Raw genomic sequence first — 26264 nt, 5'->3', positions numbered from 1 at the left:
CTGGACAAAGAAAGATAACTCCAATTAAAAAATTTCTTGCTATTGCACAATCTTGTGCAATTAGATATTTCTTGCTATTGCGCAATACTGTGCAATTGAAATGACTTGCTATTGAACAATTGAAGATTTCTTGCTATTGCCCATTTCTGTGTAATGGAAAATTTCTTGCTATTGCACAATACTTAATATAATAATTTTAGATCCTGATTTGGACCAACTTGAAAACTGGGCCCATAATAAAAAATCTAAGTACATGTTTGGATTCAGCATATCAAAGAACCCCATGAATTTATTTTTTGTTTTTATTTTGGACCCTTTGGACTTTAATGTAGACCAATTTGAAAACAGAACCAAAAATTAAGAATCTACACAGTTAGATTTGGCATATCAAAGAACCCCATTTATTCAATTTTTGATGAAATCAAACAAAGTTTGATTTTGGACCCCGATTTGGACCAACTTGAAACCTGGGCCAATAATCAAAAACCTAAGTACATTTTTAGATTCAGCATTTCAAAGAACCCCAAGGATTCAATTTTGGTCAAAATCAAACTAATTTTAATTTTGGACCCTTTGGACCTTAATGTAGACCAATTTGAAAACGGGATAAAAAATTAAGAATCTACATACACGGTTAGATTCAGCATATCAAAGAACCCCAATTATTCAATTTTTGATGAAATCAAACAAAGTTAAATTTTGGACCCTTTGGGCCCCTTATTCCTAAACTGTTAGGACCAAAACTCCCAAAATCAATACCAACCTTCCTTTTATAGTCATAAACCTTGTGTTAAAATTTCATAGATTTCTATTTATTCACTTTTACTAAAGTTAGAGTGCGAAAACTAAAAGTATTCGGACGACGACGACGACGACGCCAACGTGATAGCAATATACGACGAAAATTTTTTCAAAATTTGCGGTCGTATAAAAATTAAGAATCTACATACACATTTAGATTTGGCATATAAAAGAACCCCAATTATTCAAATTTTGATGAAATCAAACAAATTTTAATTTTGGACCCCGCTTTGGACCAACTTGAAAACTGGGCCAAAGAAGCCCAAGAATTCAATTTTTTTAAAATCAAACTTCGTTTAATTTTGGTCTCTTTGGACCTTAATGTAGACCAATTTGAAAACAGGACCAAAAGTAAAGAATCTACATAAACAGTAAGATTTGGCATATCAAAGAATTATTCAAATTTTGATGAAATCAAACAAAGTTTAATGTCGGACCCTTTGGTCCCCTTATTCCTAAACTACTGGGACCAAAACTCCTAAAATCAACCCCAACCTTCCTTTGTTGGTTATAAACCTTGTGTTAAAATTTCATAAATTTCTATTTACTTATACTAAAGTTATGGTGCCAAAACCAAGAAAATGCTTATTTGGGCCCCTTTTACGGCCCCTAATTCCAAAACTGTTCGGACCTCAACTCCCAAAATCAATCCCAATCTTCCTTTTGTGGTTATAGACCTTGTGTTTAAATTTCATTGATTTCTATTCACTTATAGAAAATTTATTGTGCGAAAACCAAGAATAATGCTTATTTGGGCCTTTTTTTTACCCCTATTTCCTAAACTGTTGGAACCCAAACTCCCAAAATACATACTAACCTTTCTTTTGTAGTCATAAACCTTGTGTCAAAATTTCATAGATTTCTATTTACTTAAACTTAAGTTATAGTGCGAAAACCAAGAAAATGCTTATTTGGGCCCTTTTTGGCCCCTAATTCTTAAACTGATGGGACCAAAACTCCCAAAATCAATCTTAACTTTTCTTTTGTGGTCATTAACCTTGTGTACAAATTTCATAGATTTCTATTCACTTTTACTAAAGTTAGAGTGCGAAAACTAAAAGTATTCGGAGGACGACGACGTCGTGATAGCAATATACGACGAAATTTTTTTCAATTTTTGCAGTATAAAGAATATACAAATAGAAGCAGATACTGCACTAATTGTGTTGACAAGATTATTGTTATAACCATTGCAACATTTTCATCATAAATATATCATCTGCCTGGTTGATTGATTGTTGTTGTACCTAGTCAGGAAAATGGCCATTGCTTTATTATAGTTCCTTCGTGTGTGTTACATTTAAATGTTGTGTTTCTGCTGTTTCGTAGTTCTCCTCATATATTTGATGTGTTTCCCTCAGTTTTAGTTTGTAACCCTGATTTGATTTTTCTCAATCGATTTCTGTATTTTGAACAGCTGTATATTACTGTTGCTTTTATTGCTTAGAATATTCTAGCTTTCTCGACACAAAACAACAGACTACTCACCAACTGAAAAGAAAGATTCTCCAGTTGTGACCTTTCATCCTCAACTTTAGGTCAAGGATATTTATTTATTAAATAATAGTACAGTGATTTGTCACATGATTAAGGTGTGATAGTCACATGACATATTTATATATAATAAGTGTGGTCATATGACAAATGTAGCATATAAAATTGTGGATCACATGATACAGCTTCAGTGAAAAGAAAACATACAAAAGGCAAAAAATATGATCTTATGACTCAAAACAAGGTTTTGTTTTTTATGCTATAATAAATTGTTAACATTCTTTTTACATTTTGTTGCAAAATATCATTTGGTTTCAACACATTAAAGGAAGACCTTCTGATAATAAAAGAAGAATTTATAAAAATCTGAAAATATTTAGGTTCCTCAGGCAGACACACAATTCAATCCATGTTGCTTTGAAGTAAACAAATAACCTGAATTGTCACATGTCCACAAAGTGCAAACATAAATTGTCACATGATACAAAATCACATGATAACCTCATGTGACTTATATAAAATCACATGATTAAAATTAAATAAAGGAAACAAATAAAAGTCTGTCACTTTCTGGACTTAACTACAAAAAATTAAAAATGTGTCTGCACTATCCTTTTGTATGTTCAATGGACCTTGTATTTTGGGTCAGCACTCTAACTTTGCATTCAAATTAGCAAGATCATATCATAAAAAACTTGTGTACTAAGTTTCAAGTTGATTTGACTTTAACTTTATCAAAAACTACATTGACCAAAAACTTTAACCTGAAGTGACCAAAACTTTAACAAAAGAGCAGGCCAGACGGATGAACAGACAGTTGAACAAAAGGACGCCAAGACAGAAAAACATAATGCCCCTAAGATGGGCATAAACAAAATATTAATCTTACTAAAATATAACTTTTTTGAATTTAAAGTAGAACATACTAATTGATTTTTACATGGTATGAACGAACCATAGCAAACATGATATTTCAGGTTTAAATTTTGTCTATTTTGACAGGTACATTAAAATCTTAGTTTCATCACTTAAAAAAAATAGAATAAAGTCCAATAAAAATAGCAGTTACATAGGAATCTGATTTTCACCATTGATGGAAAGAGAAAAATTATAATATAGTCCAATCAAAATTGCAGTAACAATAGCTTTTTTTTGTTTTACCAATTCTGAATTGATAGAAAGTGACAGACTTTGACCAGCTGACCTCACCATTGCACTATTGTAGTACCAGCACTTTAATGTAATGAAATCATTTTAACAAATAGAAGTATTACCAAAATGTTTTAACAGTATCAGTAAATTTCTGATATAAAATTCTTTTTTTACTGTAGTAACTTTCTTTTTCAAAAAAGTTAATATATATGTACATTAACATCCTTAAACAATCACAATATATACATTTATTTTAATAAAACAAAATTAAACTGATGTAAATATAGATATGAGTGTATATATATGATAAATATATTCTATTCTTCAAGCTGATTTCCTAAAGCTTGAAGAGTAACGCTTTGGTTGGCTTGCTTTCATTGTTTGTATGAATGTTAGCTTGATCACTGTAATTTATATTAAAAAGAAGATGTGGTATGATTGCCAATGAGACAATTGTCCACAAGAGACCAATATCACAGTCATTAACAGTTAAGATTGACATCTGCAAACAATATAGACAGACATAGTTAAACCTGTATTTATTATATTTAAATTTGATTGAATGAATTTGACATTATCTTACCTCCAATAGATTTATAGAGATATGATTGGTTAAAGGACTACATGTGATGACTATATATATTTGATGTGTGTCCCAAAATAATTAAATATAGGGTTAGTTATCATACATGGTTAGTTACCATATGGAGTTAGTAAGGAGTAACTTCCCTTTCAAAACAAAAAAACCATGTCACAACCCTTTATAAAAACAACACAGTGTTGAGGAAAAATCTAAAAGGATGCAACCGATGAAAAAATTGAAATAAGTCCAAAAAACATAAGGCTAACAAGTTGTCATAACAGAGTTACTTCCCCTTTAAAACAAAAAAAAAGAAATCTGAAAGGATTTAACAGATGAGGAATTGGTACATCATGAAATAAATTTAAAGCTAAACAGTTGTTATTTTTCGCCTTGGTTCTCTGTATAGACAATGGAAGTAGGATCTTAATACTAAGTATATAAAAGACTTGATCACTTTGATAGGCTACTAGTCAAACTACTCCATGTGAAGATAGTAAATTCTTTACACAGTGTGCTAGTGATATATAAGGGATCAGTAAATTCCATATGGGGATTCAAGCTTTGCTCTCACCCTCCATGGAATCTACTGACCCCATATATATGGTATTAGGTCACAATGTAACTAATAATATACAAATAAAGGAAGCAAGTTCACCAAAGTCTTACTGTACATGCATTAGGAAATTAGCTCTAAACCATGAAATATGATTTTATTTACAAATTCATTAAAAAAAAATCTTTCTATAAAAATATAGAAACATACATATGACAGACAGCAGTGGTAGCAGAACATTTTATAATTGTTGAACACAATACAGTACATGAATATTCATCAGGCCAGACAAGACAATCATGAATATTCATTAGGCCAGAAAAAGAACACAAGACAATCATGAATATTCATCAGGTCATACAACATTAGTTCTAATCTTGATTTGAAATAGGTTTGTTTCAATTGTTGTCAATTTTTTTTTTTGGAGGAGGGGTAGGCAGGGGGGAGGGGTTATTACATTAATAACACTAATCTTACACAGAACAAATTTAAAAATCTAAATAAAACAGGAGATATAGGCAGGTCAAAACTGAAAATGAAGAAATATTCTAGATAGTTCTTTGGTCTCTTGCAATTTTTTATATTTATTATGCTATTTAAGTTTTGAAAACAAGTTTCAGGTATCAAAAGGTATTGCAGGGAGATACCACTTTTGAAATTTCTTTACTTTGTATGTGTATTCACAGAAATGAATACTGAAATTTGACATTTTTACAATGTTTCATATTCATGATATTCTTATATATTTTCTACTTGTGTGAAAATCCTGAAAATCAATTTGTTTACAGAATGATATGCTTTTAGCAAATAGTGAAGAATCTCTTGTTTTTTCTGTTCGGTTTTGACCAATTTTCGGTTTTATCAGGTTCACAAGGCATACAATTTGATATGACTGTGCTTTGGAAATTATTTGGTTTATACGGTTTTTGGTTTAAGCAGGATTCGGTTTAGCCAGGTTTCACTGTATATAAATCGAGAAATTGCCTCTTACAAACCGGGATACACAACTCATACTTTGTCATGAACGTAAGCACTATACAAACATATAATACAGTATTAACAAACAAATAGACAATATTTGTACAAAATGTCAACAAAAACAAACAAGAAGTATCATTTAACAAATCACAGAATAGTACAGTAACAAACTCAAGTCATCTACAAAAAAATATTTGTTTTTGTTCATATAATAACAAACTCTTTTAAGGTCATTACAAAAGTTTTGTTTCTTAGGTTTCTCTTCATATCTTTATTATTCTGAAATATACATACTGTAAATTCAGAAATTATTGCGTGCATTTATTATTGAAATTTTCTCATTTTAGACTTAAATGGTATTCTAATTTTTACGAATTTGAGAAAAATCCTTTTAGCGTGTTTAATGCATATATAAAATATTTCAAACTGCGATTTTAAATTAGTGCGTATACAACTCTTTCGCATTTTTCATAATAATAAAACCTTGCTTTAATTTCTGAAATTATAGTAAAACTAAGATTATTGCCAATGACGACAAACCAAAAACTAAATATTTCCTTCATTAAGGTGGTACCTAACACTTTCACTAAAATTAATTTGGCTCGTTTAATTTTGATAAAATTTTGAAAAAGTATTTACATTGACCCTTTAACAAAAATATAGAAATTTCAAAAATTTTGAACCAACCGTTTTGTCAGAAAAATTACAATGGTTATATAGCAGTTTGACAAACACTAATTTTGATCACTGAGAAGCTTAATACTCCCTTTACAAGACAACGCAAGTAAAACGTTGAGCTGACTTTACAGAGTTATCTCCCTGTAGTGTTAGGTACCACCTTAACATGATTAAAAAAAATAGCACTGCAGAAATATAAAAAACATTTCTAAAACACTGATTTGGAAGAAAAAAAACTGAGGTTGCATATGTTGGAAGATAATTTTGGCATTCTGTGCATTTTATTGAAAAAATATTCACATAAATTGATTTGAAATGTGATACATATATTTCTACAGAAAACATTTATTTTAGAATAACATTTCTCCATTTTAATATAAAAAAGAAGATGTGGTTTGATTGCAAATGAGACAACTCTCCACAAGAGACCATCTAAGAAACGTGAGAAACAAAACATGGTAAGTAACCTAACATAATAGTCTATTGGCTTATACTTTGATATCTACAAGATGTTTTCCTTCAGAGGAGGATTTAGAGGGATCCCCCCCCTTTTTGTGTGAAAAATTTGGTTGATTATATAGGGAATCACTGGAGCATGACCAGAGCGGGCCCCTTCTAATGCAGTCAGTGTGTCTCCTCTTATGTAGTCAGTGGGCCCCCACTTTTGGCAATTTCTAGATCCGCCACTGTCCTTAGGAGGGAAAATGTTTTCTATTTTAAATCTTATAGAAAAGGCAAATTTATTGATGCCTTTGTTAATCTTGTAAGATTTTTAAATTTATTTCATTTACATGTTTCTGAGTTAAGTATGTTTAGTATGACTTCATTTTCAAATGAAATAGTACACATTTCTTCCTTTCCAACTAAAAAAGTACACATTTGTGTCTAGGGTTCAACAAATAACCCATTGGTAGGCTTGGGACTGTTTTCTGGTCGGGTTGTTGTCTCATTGACACATTCCCCATTTCCATTCTCAATTTTATCATATAATAAAATGTAATCTTCATCAAGCTTTTGATATCAACAGTTTCATCCCTTTCAATGTATCATGCTTTCCAATTGCAGTAGATCATTTTATCCAGTATAGAGGGGGGTGGGAGGGATCCTGATCCCGAAATACTCGGCTTAAACACATGAAATCCTGAGGTCCTGATTTTAAATAAAAATAAATCCTGACATCAGGAAGTTAAAAAAAAAGATTTCTTATATCCCCAAAGGATAACTCACAAAATCCCCAGCTTAAAAACTCCCCATCCTTGAGTCCTGAAAAAGGTTATTCTCTCCCCCCCCCCCCCCTCCCCCCTCTTGTATAGAAGCATTCTGATTAACTAAGGGAAACTACTTGTGCTGAAGGTGTGTAATAACATAATCAAATTGGTAATGGGCAAATAGACTACTATTGAAAATATCATTCTAAAAATGTATAATAAATTCAACTATAACAAATGTACAAATGTCTTGTTACCTTAAGGTGGTACCTAACACTACAGGGAGAGAACTCTGTAAAAATCAGCTAAATGTTTTAATCATGTTTGTCAAACTGCTTTATAACCAATGATATATTTCTTATAAATTGGTTGGTTCAAATTAAAAAAAAAATTGTAAAAGGGCCAATTAAAACACTTTGTTAAAATTTTATGAAAAAAAAATGAGACAAATTAATATTAGTCTAGGTGTTGGGTACCACCTGAAGTACAATTATCTTTCTTTGCAAAAGAGCTGTTACTAATAAATATTCTTGATAACAATTGTCATAAATTTAGCCTTGATTTGCATTTAATAATAAAATTTATGCATAATTACAGGTTAAAATGCGTGTCTCTGAGGTTAAGCTTCCAGACTCCTGAATAGGCTTTCCAAAATGATAGTTTGGCGTATTATTTGAAAGTTTTAATGAAATGTTTATTTCCATGTTAATTCTATAACTGTGAAAACATGAAAAATGCACCTTTCAGCCTATTATTCATACCTTGTATCTGGAATACAAATTTGAGAGGAAAATGTTTTTAAATGTTTTTTAATTAATATTGGAAATGCTATTGAAAATCTAAAATCTCTGTCAAAATCTGAATTTGCAATATTACAGTGAAATTAAGAGCAATTTTCTGACTTTTTAAATGTTTTTTATTAATGGAAATGCTATTGAAAATCTGAAATATCTCAAGATCTGAATTTGCAATATTACAGTGAATTTAAATCTTGATATGTTTCAATAGACGATCATTAAAAGATTTTGAGGTAATTTATTAAAAGCTGGCACAGAAATAACTTTTTTCTTCTGTAGACATAATAAAGAAGATCAAAGCATTGATCATGTTGATAGTTATATAAAAATTGTCGTTTAAGATTTTCAAGAGAAAAAAGCCTGTACAAAACTCCCTAATATATTTGATATTTTCGATTTTTGAAAAGCACTGTGCTCCTTTAATTGTAATCATTTCTATCATTTTCTGAAAAAAATCATCAAGTTTCCCTGTATAACCTACTCAGGTGCAGATCCAGAGGGGGGTTCCAGGGTTGGAAACCCCCTTTTTTTTAGGACGATCAATGCATTTGAATGTGGACTCGTAATTGTAACCCTCCTTTTGTCCTGGGTTAGGAACCTCCCCTTTTTAAAATGGCTGGATCCGCCCCTGCTACTATAACTGATAAATCAAGTTTCCTCTATTTTATAACCTAATTTTTGTCTTTATTTGTGGCATGTTCTATTAATATTATCATCTGGTGCCTTATAACTAGTACCTTTTTTAAGTAGTTTACTTTTTCAGCTCAATAAAATAGCAAAGTGTCCTAATTCCAAAGTGTGGTAAAATTATTATTTTTTAATACACTCTTGAAAAAAAACTCTATAATTATACTGTATTTCAGAAATTATTGTGTGCATTTATCATTGGGATTTTGTCATATTAAACTTAAATGAGAATTTAATTATTTTTACTATTTTGAAAAAAATCTTGTTGAATGGATATAAAATATCTAAACTAATTTAAATTATTGCTTTTTCAACTCTGTTGCATTTTTCGCAATCATTAAAAACCTCACAATAATTTCTGAAATTACAGTTGTTACAACTTGTTAACTTTCCATTCCAACTTTGATCTTGTAGCTATTAGTTTTTGATTTCAGTCATGGTCTTCTACTATCCTCTCCTTTTAAATAATCTGTTCTTTAAAATATGAATTCAAATCCTTTATTTCTAGATTACTAAGTGGATCATCAAACATTCTTCAACTCAACACCGCTTGGTTCACTTAGAAACTAATAGTTACAAATATATCCATATTACAAAAGTGGGTTTTTTTCCAGATGAGTTTTTAATGTTGAAATATTTCAAGTAATCATCTTTTGAAAATTTTCACTGACTTGTAAACATTTCATATCTTTCTTTACCAAACTTTCACAGACTTGTATAATATCTTTTCTCAACTTCCAAAATGTTTTATAGATTCTATGTAGCTTTATTTATACATAGGTCTACAATGGAAATTTTTAAATCGTCTAAGTACACTGGCCGATCATTTTGTACAAAGCAACCTCAATGTGGACGACACAAACTAATTTTCATTGCGATTATCTCCCTTGACAACACAAACAATTTGTGATTATCTCCCATGTTCTGATCATTCTGAAAGACTTTTGGTGGTTTTGTTCGATATTGGTCAATATTTTGATAAATATATAGATCACGTCGGCCCACTGACCACAAATCTATGCCGTAACAAATCTTCTGCTGTTGGCCGATCTTTAACGTTTTTCTTAAAAGTCGAGGACAACAATAGTACACATTCTTTTGACGTGTTACTAGGGAGTTTATATTGAGGATGATCTTCTGTGGCGATTTTATAAATGGCTGCCATCGATTCATAATCTGCATAAGGAGGTCTTTGAGTTAACATTTCTACTATAGTACAACCTAAACTCCTGGAAAAAATATAGATATAATAGTGAAAATTGGTGTTAGATTTATGCCCATAATAATGATAATTGGTGTTAAATATATGTCCATAATAATGATTTGTTTTTGATTTTTGGTGTCTTATCGCGACTTTTAAACACCGCTTTTGAGCTATTGCATGGAAGACAGTTTTTATTGGTGGAGGAAGCCAGAGTGCCTGGAGAAAATAATGGACCTTCGATAGGAAAACTCATTATCATAGTTCTCATTTTATAATAATTGGTTTTAAAAATATGCCCATATCAATGATAATAATTTTAATGGTGTTAGATATATGCACATATTAATGATAATTGGTGCTAAATATAATGCCCATCAGAAAATAATTAAGAGCTGTGCCATGAGCACATAAGCCTGTCACTTTTTCAAAGAATAAAGTTCCATCACTCCTCAATGTCATATCAGAAATTCATAATCCATGCAAACTCTGTATTGCCTTTTTGATTTTTCATTAAAACTGTAGTCCCTTATTGATTTTTTTGTCAATACTATTGTATAGTCTTGTTTTTATGTTCTTAATCTTCAGAGTGGTCGCACCAAAGCAAGTTAGCCTTGTGACTTTTGACTATGAGAGGTTGAGTTTGAAACAACTAGATGTATAACCTAAAAATATCTGGTACTTTCAATTCTAATTAGAATGTGTTCTTTCCCTAAGCTCTTGGTTATTTTACATTGTTGGGTTGTTGAAAGAATCATTGATGTATGTCCAATATCTAAAATTCATTTTGTAACATGTATAAAATCTTTTTATTAGTGTTAGTAAGTGAAAAACACTGTTCATATTCATTTGACTGTCCTGTCTTTTTCTATAAAAATGTCTTCTTTTTAAATATTTAAGTTCAGTAAATAATTTGACATTTTAATTTTTAGGCATCTTCTCATAAAAAAGGGAAAATTTTGTGCTGTGATTCATGAATTTTGTGCTTTCATTATACTATGTATTGAAGAAAAATAATTTACCAAATGTCAGCTTTTCTGCCGTATCCCTCTCCGTTGATGACTTCTGGAGCCATCCAGTACGGAGTACCAACAACAGTTTTAAGTCCTGCTATGCTACAAATTGTCTGTAAACGTTTAGAAGAACCAAAATCTCCTAATTTAACATTGCCTTCACTGTCACGTAAAATATTAGCAGCTAAAACAAAAACAGAATATCATTCTAATAACTGTCATGAAATTAATATTTCTATTTAAAACTTTCAAATTTGTTTATATCTTTTGTTGGTTTTTCTTTTTTGCCAAGTTTTGTGAGTTGTTTTTCTTCCTTTTTTTTATCACCGAAAATGTTTTGTCCACACATTGAAGACAGGTGCTAAAATAAATGAAGCACTAGAGTTATTCTTTTGAGAGTTGATTTTTTGTTTGCCTCTTTTTTTCTTTTTGAATAGCAGATTTGTCCATCTTCAACTTCTATTCTTTTTATTATACCATAATATACTTTTTCAATAGTTTATTAAACAATCCTTAACATATGCACTAAACAAATCCAGCATCAGGAATGCAATACAATGACTGCTGTATATCTTTTCTTAATTACCTTTAATATCTCGATGAACAATAACATTTTTGTGAAGAAAGGCCAGCCCTTCTAACACTTGGCGAGTATATTTGCGACAAACCACTTCGGTTAATGCCCCATATTTGTTAAGTAAATCTTTCAAAGAACCCTGAAAACAACAAAAATCCAATAAATATCCACATTGAGAAAACAAGATTTAAATAAAATAACAGCTTCATAACGTACATGTACACTCTTCAATACTGGTCTTTAACAACAATGTGTTCTTTTCAAAGAAATTAAATAATTTGTCATTTTTCTACATCTTAAGACTATATATAAATCTTGAAAACTGACATGTGCTTCATTAAACTCAAATCTCAAAATATATTTGGTGTATATTATACACAAAAGCAGAAAATTACCAATCCCTAGTTAGGATCCTGAAATTTAGTGGTTGAAATTTGATGTGATCATACTTTTTTCCCTGTTACATCAGCTAATTTATTTGAGATCACTGTTTCAATGTCAACCATACTGCATTATATTTGTATTGTCAGTTTAGTGACATCTTATGTCAGTGATATTGTTGTCTTTTTTTAAAACTACCTCTACCATATTTTTTGGAGAAAATTCATAATTTTTATGAAAATTGAATGTGCCTGTCTCAAGTCAGGAGCCTATAAATTCAGTGGTTGTCGTTTGTTTACCGTATGTGTTACATATTTGTTTTTCGTTAATTTTTTTACTTAAATAAGGCCGTTAGTTTTCTCGTTTGAATTGTTTTACATTGTTTTATCAGGGCCTTTTAAAGCTGACTCTGCCGTATGGGCTTTGCTCATTGTTGAAGGCCGTATGGTGACCTATAGTTGTTAATGTCTGTGTCATTTTGGTCTTTTGTGGATAGTTGTCTCATTGGCAATCATACCTCATCTTCTTTTTTATAAGTTTGTTATTTGTTTATAACACATCATCATTTTTTGCTGACCTTTGCTGTCTTTTTAGCACAGGTTTTAATGTCAGACATTTTTAACCTGAAAGGAACTTTTTTGGGAGGGGAAAGAAACTAAAACAATGATGGTACTCAATACATTGAAAACTATGCATGTTACAACCACCCTATAAAGATTCTTATCAGAAAGATGGATCTCAAAAGCACTTTCACAATATCAAAATAGTAACATGAATATAAAATTTACATACATTACTACTGATGTCACTGTTTGGGAAAAATGTACACTTTATTAGGAGGAACTTTTTGCAATTTTTTTTTTGGTAATTGGAAATTTTCTGTTGGGGAAAAAGACTTATTTTGGATGTTATTTGAGGCAAACAATATCACTCTTTGTAAATATCAATGTTTATCTATACTCACCCCAGATAAGTATTCCATGAATATAGATAAGCTAGTTTTACCCTGTTGACAACCAAAATAAGATACAATTCTCTCGTGTTGGAAATTCCGTAATAATTGTATCTCATTCTCCAACGCTCGCACTTCCTACAAATACAACACACTGTAATACTGTGGACAGCTGACTATGGATTTAATATTTTTCGTTAGATTCTTATTTTCGTAGAGGTGTACATGGGTCACTAACAATTGTATTTCTATTTGATGAACTATTCCATGGTGGTTTTATACTGACTCTAAATATGTTTGACAAAAGCATCTGATGTTCAGTAGTTGTCATTTGTTGATGTGTTTTTTTTTTATGTAGATTAGACCCTTGGTTTCCAGGCTGTTTGAATGGTTTTACACTTGTCATTTTTGGGGCCCTGTATAGCTTGCTATTCAGTGTTGAAGACCATACTTTGACCTATAATAGCTTTTGTAGATTGCGACTTGGATTGAGACTTGTCTCATTGACATTCATATCACATCTTCTCATTTCTATATACAATGTTATATTGTAATTTTTATAATTCTATTGATGCATTTACCATGTTTGTAATTTGATTTGTCCTCTGGTTTTTTTATTGTGATGTCACCAATTTGGACTTTTTACACAATTTGAACTCTCTGAGTTTGCACTAAAACCTTTTCAAACTACTAGTCCGAAGACCAAATTCCAAACAATTTTCTTTCATGTGTCTTAACTAAATTTATGCAAAAAATATGACTGGTTTGAAAATTCTTTGTTTGTCTTTAAAGGGTTTTCCATTTCTAGCCACATAATTGAAGAATTTTTCTTTAGTTTGTTGTTTTTGGTTGTCTCTCTGCCTGCTTTTTTTTTTGAAAGATACTTATTAAACCACAGAAACTGATGATAAAGTATTTCAATTTACTTTCTAAGACACTCAGAGCTATTCAATCAAAACTAGATAGGAAGAGAAATTTGAGGCACAATGAACTTGGATCACTTATATTTGTTTGTCAATTTGATGTTAAATCTTTTCATGAGATCAAAGCCCTACTCAATGGTGTTTTTAAACTGTCTTTAAATATGTTTGACAAAAAGACCGTTGGTTTTCCCCTTTGAATTGTTTTCCACTAATTATTTTTGGGGCCCTTTATAGCTTGCTTTTCAGTGCTTGCTAAGGATCCATGCTGAAGACTGTACTCTAACCTATAATAGTTTATTTCTAAAAATTGTTAAAAATGTAGAGAGTTTTCTCATTGGCATTCATACCACATCTTCTTCCTTATCTATACTTACTTTAGAAGCTTCAGCATTCATGCTTGTTAGAGTGACTTGTTTGACTGCCAGTTCTCGACCTGTATCCCTGTCATAACAAAGGTATACTTCTCCAAAAGCTCCACTGCCTAACAGTTTACCCATCTGCCAGTTTACTGGAGCACGGGGAGCTGAAATAATAAAGGATTTTTGTTTCATTTATTTCAAATTTAACTATTATATCTGTGGCTCAATATCATTGAAAAAAAATACTCCAAAAATTTGATAATAATATTGAGAGCTTTTATTCAGACTTCTTTTCAACCACTTTCATAAGCAAAGAGTTTTTTTCTGTTTTGCATGTTTTGATCTAAATATTTTATTTCTATAATACTTTGAAAAAAAAGTTATTGTTCTGTTTGGTATTTTTAACATTGTTTCTTAGTAATTGTTTATAAGTAAAAAGCACATATTTTAGAGCTGCTCCAAGTAAAACACAAACACATAATAAATCAACATTGAAACACAATTGATATTTAGCAGGTGTATGGCTCTTCCATTTTGAAGGTATATTTAGTATAAGAGTGGTTTTAAAGTTTGCTTCCAAAGTTTGTTACAAGGTTAACTCAAGTGTTGCAGATAAATTGGACACTTCCTGGCCTTGAAGTAATAAAAATTTCATGTCAGTTTTTGTACTCATACTAAATAATCAACCAATCAAAATGCTGGATTTCATGTTTCGAGCATGATTTTTTTTCTCCAAGCTCTAAGAAAAGTTTTATGACTTCAACCTCTGACCGCAATATATTGGTATAGTTGAAGTACAGATTACTGGAATTAATTGGAAAAATTATTAAACTGTTAATTTAGAGTAATTGAGAGATTTTTGTTAATGTAAATAATGTGAGTCGAGTACTACATTAATAACTCGTATTCTGATATCAGAATCATCTATCTGTATGCATATTTACCTAAAACCATAATTGTTAATCTCGCATTTGTGATCATTGTTCAAATATCAAAATAATTTCTGTATTTACAGTAGTCAACCTGTTTTTGGATTTTCTAATTGCAATGCATAAACAAACAACCAAATTTGTGTTGAACACACTTATTGTAAACAGCTTTTTTAGTTTAGATTTACTTGGAGTACAAGTGTATTCATGCACGTTAATTTCTAAAATTTTAATTTTAAAAAATCTGGAATATTTAAAGAAAATATGTCAAGGCCTAAACATCTGTATACATTGAATATATGATTAGAAACTAACTTTAAAATTAAGAATCTTTATTTATATCAAAAAGACAGTCCCTTAATGTTAAATGATTACTATTAAATATATCACAAATAACTAAAGAACGTCTACAGAGTGACTTCAGTGAACAAATAACATCATTTGCATGCATGATAAAAACTGAATACAATATGTTCCAAGTTTAGGATTTAAATTTTAAATGTCATGTGATCATCCCACATACATGTGTGTACATATATATGTGTGTCCAATACACATTATTGATAGGTATACCATTAACTACACAGCACACAACATAATTACAATTAAATTAGAGTACATTTATAATGGGATAAATAATTATACATACGCTTGTCCGGTGTAAGACCTTTAACAATTGACATCAAAATTTATATAAAATTTGTTTTCATCAAAGTTTTTTTCAATTTCAGGCTAACCAACTTCTCATTTGTTAATTTATCTTTCAATTTATTTCTTTTTTTATCTGACAAAAACGTTGATCAATTAAAGAAAAAAATATTCACTACACATAAAAACACACAATAACAAAAAGCAAGGAACAGCTGTTATTGCCTTTCTTCACCTCAAAGTCACATTGAGGTCTTAAACACCACAACTCTCACCTAACTGCAAGTTCAAGATAGCCCTTAGCACCTGATTAGAAAAAAAGCTTTTCTAAATTTCAATCCCGCTACATCTTCATTGAAAAAAAACTGTATGGTATACTAAAATAAATAGAAAATGTGTCCATGGTACACAGATGATGCCCCCTTGCATATAGTTGTATAAAAGGAACCACCCTATATTTTGATGATCAATGCTTTTAAATGAAAACTTATGGTAGCCCTCCCCTTCCCCTTTACCCTGGGTTGGGACCATTTCAAAAGTGGGTTTCTGTCCTGTTTTAGTCCTATAAAGCCAGTTTAATGCAGTTAGCCAAACAATTAATTACTCCTTGGAAACAGAGTTCTTTAAATGGTTATTTTTCATTGTTTATATCTTTGTAATTAGCTATAGTATCTATAGTCATGATAGGTGATCAATCTCCTCTCTCTTTTTATAGAACCTTTATTTAAGATAAGCTTCGTCACATAAATTGTCTGGATAAAAAGTCCCAAACAACCAGGTCATTGTTAATAATCATGGCAATATTGGTCCAGATATATTCAAAATACTAAAATATATTCCTTTTACCATTTTTCTTTACTTACATTTAGAGAAGGCTAAATCTGATACAGGATTGAACACAGGGCTATCTATATCACTATTTCTCTTTAGACTGAGTCGGCCCTCGGGAGAGTCCATGTCTGGATCAGGAGGGAATCCACTACTGCTACTACTATTGCTGAGAGCACCGGAACTCCCACGGGATAAAAGTGTGCTCCCTAACTCAGGCCGTCTCTGTACGATATTACTGGCACGCGGGAATGTTCTGTGGCCTTCAATGTCATGAGTGTTATGTGTGTTTACATTGTAATTCCGTGGAAACGTATCAAACCATACTTTACCATCTGAAAACAAACATTATAAAAGATAATTATATGTCTTGTGCCATATGAAATGTAATGGCACTTTTGATTGGATAATGTTAGAGATCAGTTCATTGGCAATAATTTGCAAAATAGCAGACGACATCTCCCTGTTTATTTTAAATGTTCTGTTTTGAATAATTCACTCCACTTAACCTTTCTAATAATTTAGGATTTGACTGTAGTTCCTCAAAATAGCATCATTGTTATTATAACTTTGACTGAAGATTCAAATGAAATGCTGAAAATATTCAAAAATTCATGACCAATATCTCTTTTATTTTAATTTTTCTGTTCAAAGTTTCTCTACCATGACTATATGCCGTATATGGTGCAGGAAATGCTAGGAGCCTGTAATTCATTATGTGTTACATATTTGTTTTTCATTCATTTTTTTCACATAAATAAGGCCATTAATTTTCTCGTTTGAATTGTTTTACATTGTCTTATCGGGGCCTTTTATAGCTGACTATGCAGTATGGGCTTTGCTCATTGTTGAAGGCCGTACAGTGACCTATAGTTGTTAATGTTTGTGTCATTTTGGTCTTTTATGAAGTTGTCTCATTGGCAATAATACCACATCCTCTTTTTTATATTACCTTTCCAGAGCATCTGATTTCACTCCCGCTTTTTAGGAGTTTGTGTTGTTTCTTATTTATAACTGTTGATGTAAATGTCTTTTGGTATTGTGAGTCTTTGTTTACTCCTTGGTTTTGATTGTTATTGTCTTGTTAAGTTTTTTTGCCAAAAAAACAAACAAAGCAAAAAAAATCATCATTTTAAGTAACATTTGGTTGTCTGTCTTGCCTACAATCCTGTTAATCATTGATTGCTTTTTCTTTTTCTGCTTTTTGGTGTATGTAACTCAATAACTCCTGATACTTCACAAAAATTATTAGTAAGAAAAACTACGAATAAGTCAGATTTTGCAGAAGTCTTTAGTAGACACTGTATAAGAGTGATTGCCTTTACTTTCACTTTATGAATACTACTGTGGATTCATTTATTTTCGTGGATTAAGGAAAACATATAGGTTCATGGATATTTGACTTCGTTGTTTTTACCAAAGTTTGCATACAAAATCAAGCTTATATAAAATTTTGTATTCGTTGAACATTTAATTTCATTATTCCCCTGTATCAATGAAATCCACGAAAATTGATATACAAGGAACAATAATAAATCCACAGTATTTCAAATAATATTGTACAACATACCCGCTGTTTCATCTTTGGATGATGCATCAGTTAATACACTTCTCCGTGAACCAGCTCTTATTCTAAATGGGTAGGTGTCACCACTATAAAATAAAATAGATGTACATGTAGGAAGATGTGGTATGAGTGCCAATAAGACAACTCTCCATCCAAATGACAGTTTATAAAAGAAAACCATTATAAGTCAAGGTACGTATGTATAAATATACAAAAATATATAAAAGGATAATGTTAGTTATATTCTTTTACAATAAATCCCCATGGATGAAACGGTGTTTCTTCATAATACATAATCACAATCTGGTACTAAATGACCAATGCATGCTTTTTTGTATCAGAGTTAAATGTAGAAAATATTCTGCAACTCTTGAGATACCATTGCTGAGGTAAAAGAAAAAGTTTTCTTTTTTTATAACTTGAGGCATAGTGTTTTCAATTTTTTTCTTTTTTTAATTTTTGATAAGTTCTTTGTTAATGATATTTAAGACTTATACCATTGCTGTAAAAACATACATATAAAAAAGAAGATGTGGTATGATTGCCTATGAGACAACTATCCACAAAAGACACTTTAAATACTTTAGACATATTAAATTACAATGGATAAAATTACTTCTTATGGATTTACTTTTCAGCTTAAGTTATGAATATATAACATTCAAAATAATTCAATTTTCTCTTCATTTAAATTTTGTGGATAATATCTAGAGGCAATTCAGTAGATATACTAATTACTTACTGGCTACTACTGGCATAACTTCCACTGTCCAGTGAGGAGATACTACCGGTCATTTTCCCTGATCCTTCTGGACTATGATAGACACCCTACAAAAATCATCAATTAAAATTTCCAGTATTGCCAATTGGTAAGTATTAATTGTACTGTTACATGCTTGAGTAAGAAAAATTGAATCATTAACAAAAACGTTTGACCATGTCAGGATTTCTGTTGACATGGAGAATATCAGTCTTTAGTTTTCTATGTTGTGTCTTGTGTACTATTATTCGTCTGTTAGTCTTTTTCTTTAATAGCAATGGCATTGTCAGTTCATTTTCAAACTATGAGTTTAAATTTCTCTCTGATATCTTTCATCCCTCTTTTAGCACAGAAATTAGAGAAATAATTTCAACTAAATGAACATGAAGAGAACAATCTACTGAATGGTATCAATCATGTTGTTATTTCAAATTTCTTCTATCATGTTTATTTTTCAGTACATACATGCTTTTAAAAATTACAAATAACTTCACTTGGAGAAGCCCTATGAAGCTAAACAGTTTGACCCTCATATGAACATGTGCCAAAATCTCTGACCTAATTAATACCAAGAGCTATCTTACCTCATCCCCATCTTCAGGAATGAACTCTCCCTCACTGTTAACAGACGTACGTGAAACACTATGGGATATTCCATGTGGCAGGTGTCCAGGGGGTGGGCTAGGTGATTCTCTGTAGTCAGAATGTTTGGAAGACTGAAAAAAATAAATAATCATATATCATTTTCTTCACAATAAGCATGATAAGCATATACAAAAATCAAAAAGTTTAAAAAAATAAAGTATTTGTCCGTGGGACACAGATGTCTGGCCCCTACTTCTACATTCAGTAATTTTTCTATTTGTTAAAGGCCAGAACTCCAGAAGGTAAGAGTGACGCAACTCAAATTGATTTTTCATCTGTGTTTGATGGTAAATTGTATTGTGTGTCCATAACATTTGGTTGTGGCAAGGTATAGTTAGAGTGTGGTAATGACAAATTCAGCAATTTTTTATTGAGAAAAATCCTGTTTAATTCATTAAATAAAAATAAAAAACATGAGTTTAAATTATTGCTATTATAACCTTGATAATAAAAACATCACTATTTCTGAGTTTAAAGTACCAAAAGCTGAAATAGGACTGCATTGTCAATTTTCACAACTCTTAAGTTGATGTAGCTGAATTGTTTACATACATTTCTGAAAATTGAAAAGTGTGGATTCATTATTATATGTTGGATATCAATTTTCATTCCCTTCATGGGTACAGAGGATTCATGAAATTAATGTTCAAGGAATAACAAATCATCTATAGTTGTGTATGCATGAATCCACAGTAGAAGCCTTCACATAGAAACTTTCAAATAGAATAAACTTTGAACTACAAGTTCATTCTTACAATTAATTGACATGATTTTCAATGTTGCTGTTTGTTATATTTATACATCTGTGATTGAAATAATCAATGGCATTTTAAGGCTGCCTGTACTTACCATTGTACCAAATCCACTCTCACTAGTCGAGTCTTTGGACTGATGTTTTCTGACATTAGTATAACCACAGCCAGCGGGAGGAGACAGGAATAGCCGAAGACTTGTGATTTTCTCATTCTTGTCCACTAGATCAATGGCTGCGTCTAATTCTTTTTGATTTGTGATTGGTATGTGTACCTTTAAAATGACGAAAAAGCTTATGTTACATATTACCAAAATATATTGGAAATACTTATAGATTATCATCGATCATCGCAACGAGATTGGTTTTCTTGCTTCAGCTGGAATGGTGAAAAATGTGAGAAAAGCAATCGAATTGAGATGACCAGTTTATTGCTATTTTACCTATGACGACAATGTCAATTACATTAACAACGCCACATGTCCCCTTAATTTCAAGCAATAATTTTCATCTCAAGCGAGCATGATATGAAAAATTATCACAAAACAAGAATGTGTTCAAAGTACACGGATGCCCCACTCATGCTATTATTTTACATGTTAAATGGACCATGAAATCTAATTTGGCTGTAAAATTAGAAAGATCATATCATAAGGAACATGTGTACTAAGTTTCAAGTTGATTGAACTTCAGCTTCATCAAAAACTACCTTGACCAAAAAATTTAACCTGAAGCGGTACAGACGGACGGACGAACGGTACGATGGACGGATGAACGAACGGACAGACGGACCAACAGACGCACAGACCAGAAAACATAATGCCCCTCTACTATCGTAGCTGGGGCATAAAAAGATCAAAGGAAAAATGCACAAATATCGATAATAACATATATACATGATATATGCAGCAGTCTATAACTAGTAAAGATATTTCTATTGATATTTTAAAGTCTTTCTATATATTTTGTAATAATGTTAAACAACTGTTTCAGGTAAGGGTGAAGGTTGGCTCCTGTTAAAACAATCAAACCTGCACTTGTTCGCACCTGTCCTAAGTCAGGAACCTGTAGTTCAGTGGTTGCTGCTTGTTAATGTGGTTCATATGTTTCTTGTTTTTTATATAGATTATATATATATATAGATTGTTGGTTTTTACTGCATGAATTGATTTACATTGGTAATTTTGGGGCCCTATTATAGCTTGCTGTTCATTGTGTATAAGGCTCTGTGTTGAAGACCCTTATAATTTTGACCTAAAACGGTTTACTTTTCACAAATTTTGACATGGGTGTAAAGTAGTCTTATTGGCACCTATACCATGTATACCACATCTTCTTAGAAATTTCTATATATTCAAAAAAATATAACTGGCCTATTAGAAAAGAGTCAACACTAGAAAGATAATATTTAGTCAAATGCTGCTGTTGTTTCCAATACATGCAATAAGCATTATGAAATCAACAGATAAAACAACAATGGAAGTTAAGGGAGATAACCTAGGTCAAGGTTTTTTTTTTCAATAAATGTGTTTATCTTTCTCTAAATGTTTCCTTAAAAGTTCACCTCTCCATTTGCCTGTGTAAAGAATATCATTAAATCCATAGTATACATCTCTGATACTTTCATTCTCAGGTGGCTGTATGTCAATGGTCGGTGTATGTTGATACTCCTGAAAAACAAAACAGATATTTAGTCATGAAACCAATTCCACTTTATTAAAGGGTAGAATGAAGTCAGGTTTCATATGTTTAACATATGGATCAGTCAGAGCTAATACATTAATAAGTCTGAATCTGCTTTTGACTCATAGAGGTCTAAATTTGTAAGTTTTAGGATTTGTCTCCCTTTAATGCAAGACAAAATACCACTTGAATAAGTCAATTACTGTTAAGCAAGAAATAATTGACCAGAATCAAAAAGTTGTTAAATGCAAAGACCATATGATCTACTAGCAGGACCAGTAAATTTCTATGTTTTTTTTTAAGTTTCGGAAGTACCCTTCCCTAGATCTTCCCTCAATTTCTTCAGTTTCCATCAACACTTGATGGACAATTGATGGAAATTTGATGGTACTTGATGGAATTCCATCCCAAACCAAACCAAAGGCAGGTTGTTTTCTCAATGATTCAAATTTAAAGCTTACCTACTTCTAGCATATATTATAATTTTGTATGCAATTATTAGACTGTAAAATAACTACAAAAAAAAAAAATACAAGGAAAATTCATAACAGCAATGAACAGGTTTTGATGTTTTGCCAAAATCTGCATTTGGTCACTTAACTGGGACAGTTGATTGTTTATGTTTTTCTCAGAGACTATTCTAAGTAGTCAAACATTTCATATAAATCTAATAAATCTTGTTTATATTGACCCTAAAATAAAGGTCACTAAATGACCTTATACAAAAATAAATATATTATCATAACGTTCACGTAATTTTCTCCAAGTTCAAAGTCCAACATCTAGGTCTTTTTCACATTTCATTAGAAACCCTTTTTGATCAACACCGGATTAAGTAAATTTTAACCTTTTCAATCTCAGTATAAATTACGATTTCGATCCTATTTTAATCTCAGCTGCTTTTCAAACCCATCCATCCATAACATTCGTTCTTACATAAAGTACTGAGCAATAACATTACAATTAATTGTCGAAGATTTTTATCTATTTCGATCACGTAATTTGATTTAAAAGTTAAAATTTTACTTCATTTTCTCACTGTTTGAAATTGAATGCACTTTTACTTGTATCAAACAAATTGCTCAAGGTTAAAAATCAGATGTTATTTTTCATTTCAAAATCCTGTACATTTTGTAATACAGTACACCTTTACATTAAGTCAAGGATGAACACTGAGATCTCACGATATAACAAGCTTTTTAAAAAAAAAAATTAAGGGGTATGAAGAGGGGATACATGTAGCTAAAGGTTAAATCAGATGTTATTTTCATTTCTTTTTTTTTTCTTTTTGTAATGGGGTTGGAGGAGGGGAAGGTGTTGCTCAAGGTTAAATCAGATTTTCATTTTAAAATTGTGTAATACAGTACACCTTTACATTAAGTCAAGGATAAACACTGCTATGTCATGATATAACAGGGCAAGGCTAGTATATATTTTATTTATTTTTTAGAGGAAAAGGGGTGGGGGTGGGGGTGGAGAGGGGGTGTTGCTCAAGGTTAAATCAGATGTTATTTTCATTTCAAATTGTGTAATACAGTACACCTTTACATTAAGTCAAGGATAAACACTGAAATCTAACGATACATTACAGACTGTTTTTTTTTTCTTTTTTTTAAAAGGGGGTAAAGGGGGAGGTGTTGCAAGGTTAAATCATCATATTAAGTTAAGGATCAACACTGCAATTCCATTTGATAATAGGCTGCTTTATTTTATTTATTTTTTAGAGGAAAAGGGGGGGTAGGGATGGAGAGGAGGGTGATGCTCAAGGTTGATTCAGATGTGTTTTTTAAATTTTGAAACATGTCATACATTGTTAGTACACCTCTACATTACGTCTTGGTAAACAATTTATTCCAATAATGTATAAAATGCTGCTATTTTCCCCCCTTTATTGACATGATTGACGGGTACTAAAGGAGTCTGTAAGATGAAAGTCAGGATTAAACACTTTGATCCCATGGTATAACAAAGTATCTTTTTGGGTTAATACATGTTATATAAATCCTGTTTTAGGTCATACCGTCTATAACAAAATATTTAACCATTGTTAATGACAACTTTCAACTAGCTGTCAACCTAAAATCTTTAATATCTTTGAGATCTTGACAAACTAAGGGAGCTACCATTTGATTTGATGGGGGGGCTAGGATGAAAAATTTCGTCCTGCATTTTTTTTTTAGCTGTAATCTCTGTCCTGTCTTTTTTTTTAGTTTATCCTGACTTTTTTTTTTACCTAAATTGTCGTCCTGACTATTTTTTTTGCAAGTGTCTCATCCTGCCACTTTTTTTACTCAAAACTCCTGTCCTGCCTATTTTTTTCAAATTCCTTCTTACCCCCCATAAAAATCAAATGGTAGCTCCCTAACAGACAATCCCCTTACAGACCCTCACTAATACAATTAAGCCTTGTTCTTTTACAAAAACAGTTTTATATAACAAATTGCATTTCTATTTCTTTGTGACGCTTGCACCAAATACACTCCACGTTTGATAACAACTAATTTGTCCTGTTTAAACGTACATAAAACCACAATCCACTGCATCAATGATATTACTCTGTTAAAATGGCAATCAATACTTGAAAGACTTTTTATTCAAACTGCAATAATTTTTCGATGTAAAGGCATTTAAAACTTTACCGAAATGTTTACAATTTTCAGAATTTAAAACTTTTTGATTGACTTTTAAATTCATAAATAATTTCCAATAGATTTGTTCGCAATAAAATGTGTGTTTTCAAACTTCTATTTGATAAAGAAAATTGTGAAGGAAGAAAACTTATGCAAATTATTTCAGTTCAAAGCTAATATATGTTTAGACTAATATAATACACTGAAGAAATTACTAAATTTTTTTTTCATTTTTCATTTTAAAATTTAAAGAGTCAGTCTTTTTACTGTCAGAGGATAATATGGCTATTTCTTTTTCTTTATGATTTTCAAGTTCACTGATTTCACCCTAATATTAAGATACCTAATTTATATTCTTTTTCCCAACTTATAAAATTCTGAAGTTGCTACTTAAAAGCTGTTTAAAAGTACACAAATATTAGTTTTCTGGCTTCAATACCCCAGACAACATGGCCCAAGTAAACAAAAGGAAGCACAAACGATAGTAAATCTATTTTTGTCATCATTTTCAAGTCATACTTATCATAAGTATACAAATATCAAAATAAAATGTCCTGTTAGTCAATCAATCCTGCCACCCACACACTTTATATGACATTTTTATGTGTCGTCTGCAGTGTGCAGTCACTCAGCAGACGACACGCAAGGTCAAGGTCGTTACATATGAAGAATATGATCCTTTCTATAGCTAACTGACTGAATTCTTCTCCTTTCTCAAAATAATTGACAAAGAAAAATATAAATAGTGAAAATAATATAGATTTTAGCACTGCATTGAATGTGGTACAATATTTTTCCTCAAAAACAGTTCAATTTTCATATTTAAAATTTAACTGCTAAGATATATGAAAATTCATAGTGAAAAGTTTCGGTGGTGAAAATGGACACTCACTTATGATTGATAAAAAAACATAAAGACTTAAACACATATTCCTTTTAGAAATGATTCATGTGGATAAATAAAGCCTGTTTATATATTTTATAATAAATTGCTCCGTTGGTTGACCTGAGGACAATTTCCCACTAGACAAATGTATATTTTATGATGTATTTTTTATCTTAAATACAACTAAAAAATAACAAAACAGCAAATAAATAGATCATTTGTTAAAGCTTTAAAAAGAACATGAATTAAAGGAGATGGATAACATGTGGTAATTTGAGACAGCAACACAACAACATAATTAAACAAATCTGAGTAAAGGACAACATGAAAAATGCAAGTCAGGAGCCTGTAATTCAGTGGTTGTCGTTTGTTTATGTGTTACATATTTGTTTTTATTTCATTTTTTTATATAAATGAGGCCGTTAGTTTTCTCATTTGAATTGTTTTACATTGTCTTATCAGGGCCTTTTATAGCTTAGATTAAAACTATGCGGTATGGGCTTTGCTCATTGTTGAAGGCTGTACGGTGACCTATAGTTGTTAATTTCTGTGTCATTTTAGTCTCTTGTGGACAGTTGTCTCATCATTGTCTTATTGGCA

The 26264-nt window shown here is 31.0% G+C and overlaps 1 protein-coding gene across 4 annotated transcripts in view; it reads right to left on the bottom strand.

Annotated features, from left to right (window-relative positions):
• Positions 1 to 9331: 9331 nt before the first annotated feature.
• The window catches only part of LOC134694022 (mitogen-activated protein kinase kinase kinase 2-like), a 48766-nt gene continuing 31833 nt past the window's right edge, over positions 9332 to 26264 (bottom strand). For 3 of the 4 annotated variants that reach the window (XM_063555023.1, XM_063555022.1, XM_063555021.1), the window contains exons 5-16: positions 22030 to 22135; positions 20564 to 20740; positions 19654 to 19785; positions 19052 to 19137; positions 18313 to 18395; positions 16778 to 17077; positions 15916 to 15933; positions 14353 to 14501; positions 13068 to 13193; positions 11732 to 11861; positions 11155 to 11329; positions 9332 to 10160 (exon numbers count right to left, since the gene is read on the bottom strand). In XM_063555023.1, coding sequence (XP_063411093.1) covers positions 9923 to 10160; positions 11155 to 11329; positions 11732 to 11861; positions 13068 to 13193; positions 14353 to 14501; positions 15916 to 15933; positions 16778 to 17077; positions 18313 to 18395; positions 19052 to 19137; positions 19654 to 19785; positions 20564 to 20740; positions 22030 to 22135 — 1720 coding nt within the window. In that variant the 3' untranslated portion in view covers positions 9332 to 9922. The remainder of the gene's footprint in view (positions 10161 to 11154; positions 11330 to 11731; positions 11862 to 13067; positions 13194 to 14352; positions 14502 to 15915; positions 15934 to 16777; positions 17078 to 18312; positions 18396 to 19051; positions 19138 to 19653; positions 19786 to 20563; positions 20741 to 22029; positions 22136 to 26264) is intronic. The other variant, XM_063555024.1, reaches the window with a different exon arrangement.

This window comes from Mytilus trossulus, chromosome 13 (genome assembly GCF_036588685.1).
Source record: "Mytilus trossulus isolate FHL-02 chromosome 13, PNRI_Mtr1.1.1.hap1, whole genome shotgun sequence".
NCBI lineage: Eukaryota > Metazoa > Mollusca > Bivalvia > Mytilida > Mytilidae > Mytilus > Mytilus trossulus.
This window is presented reverse-complemented; position numbering and strand designations above follow the sequence as displayed.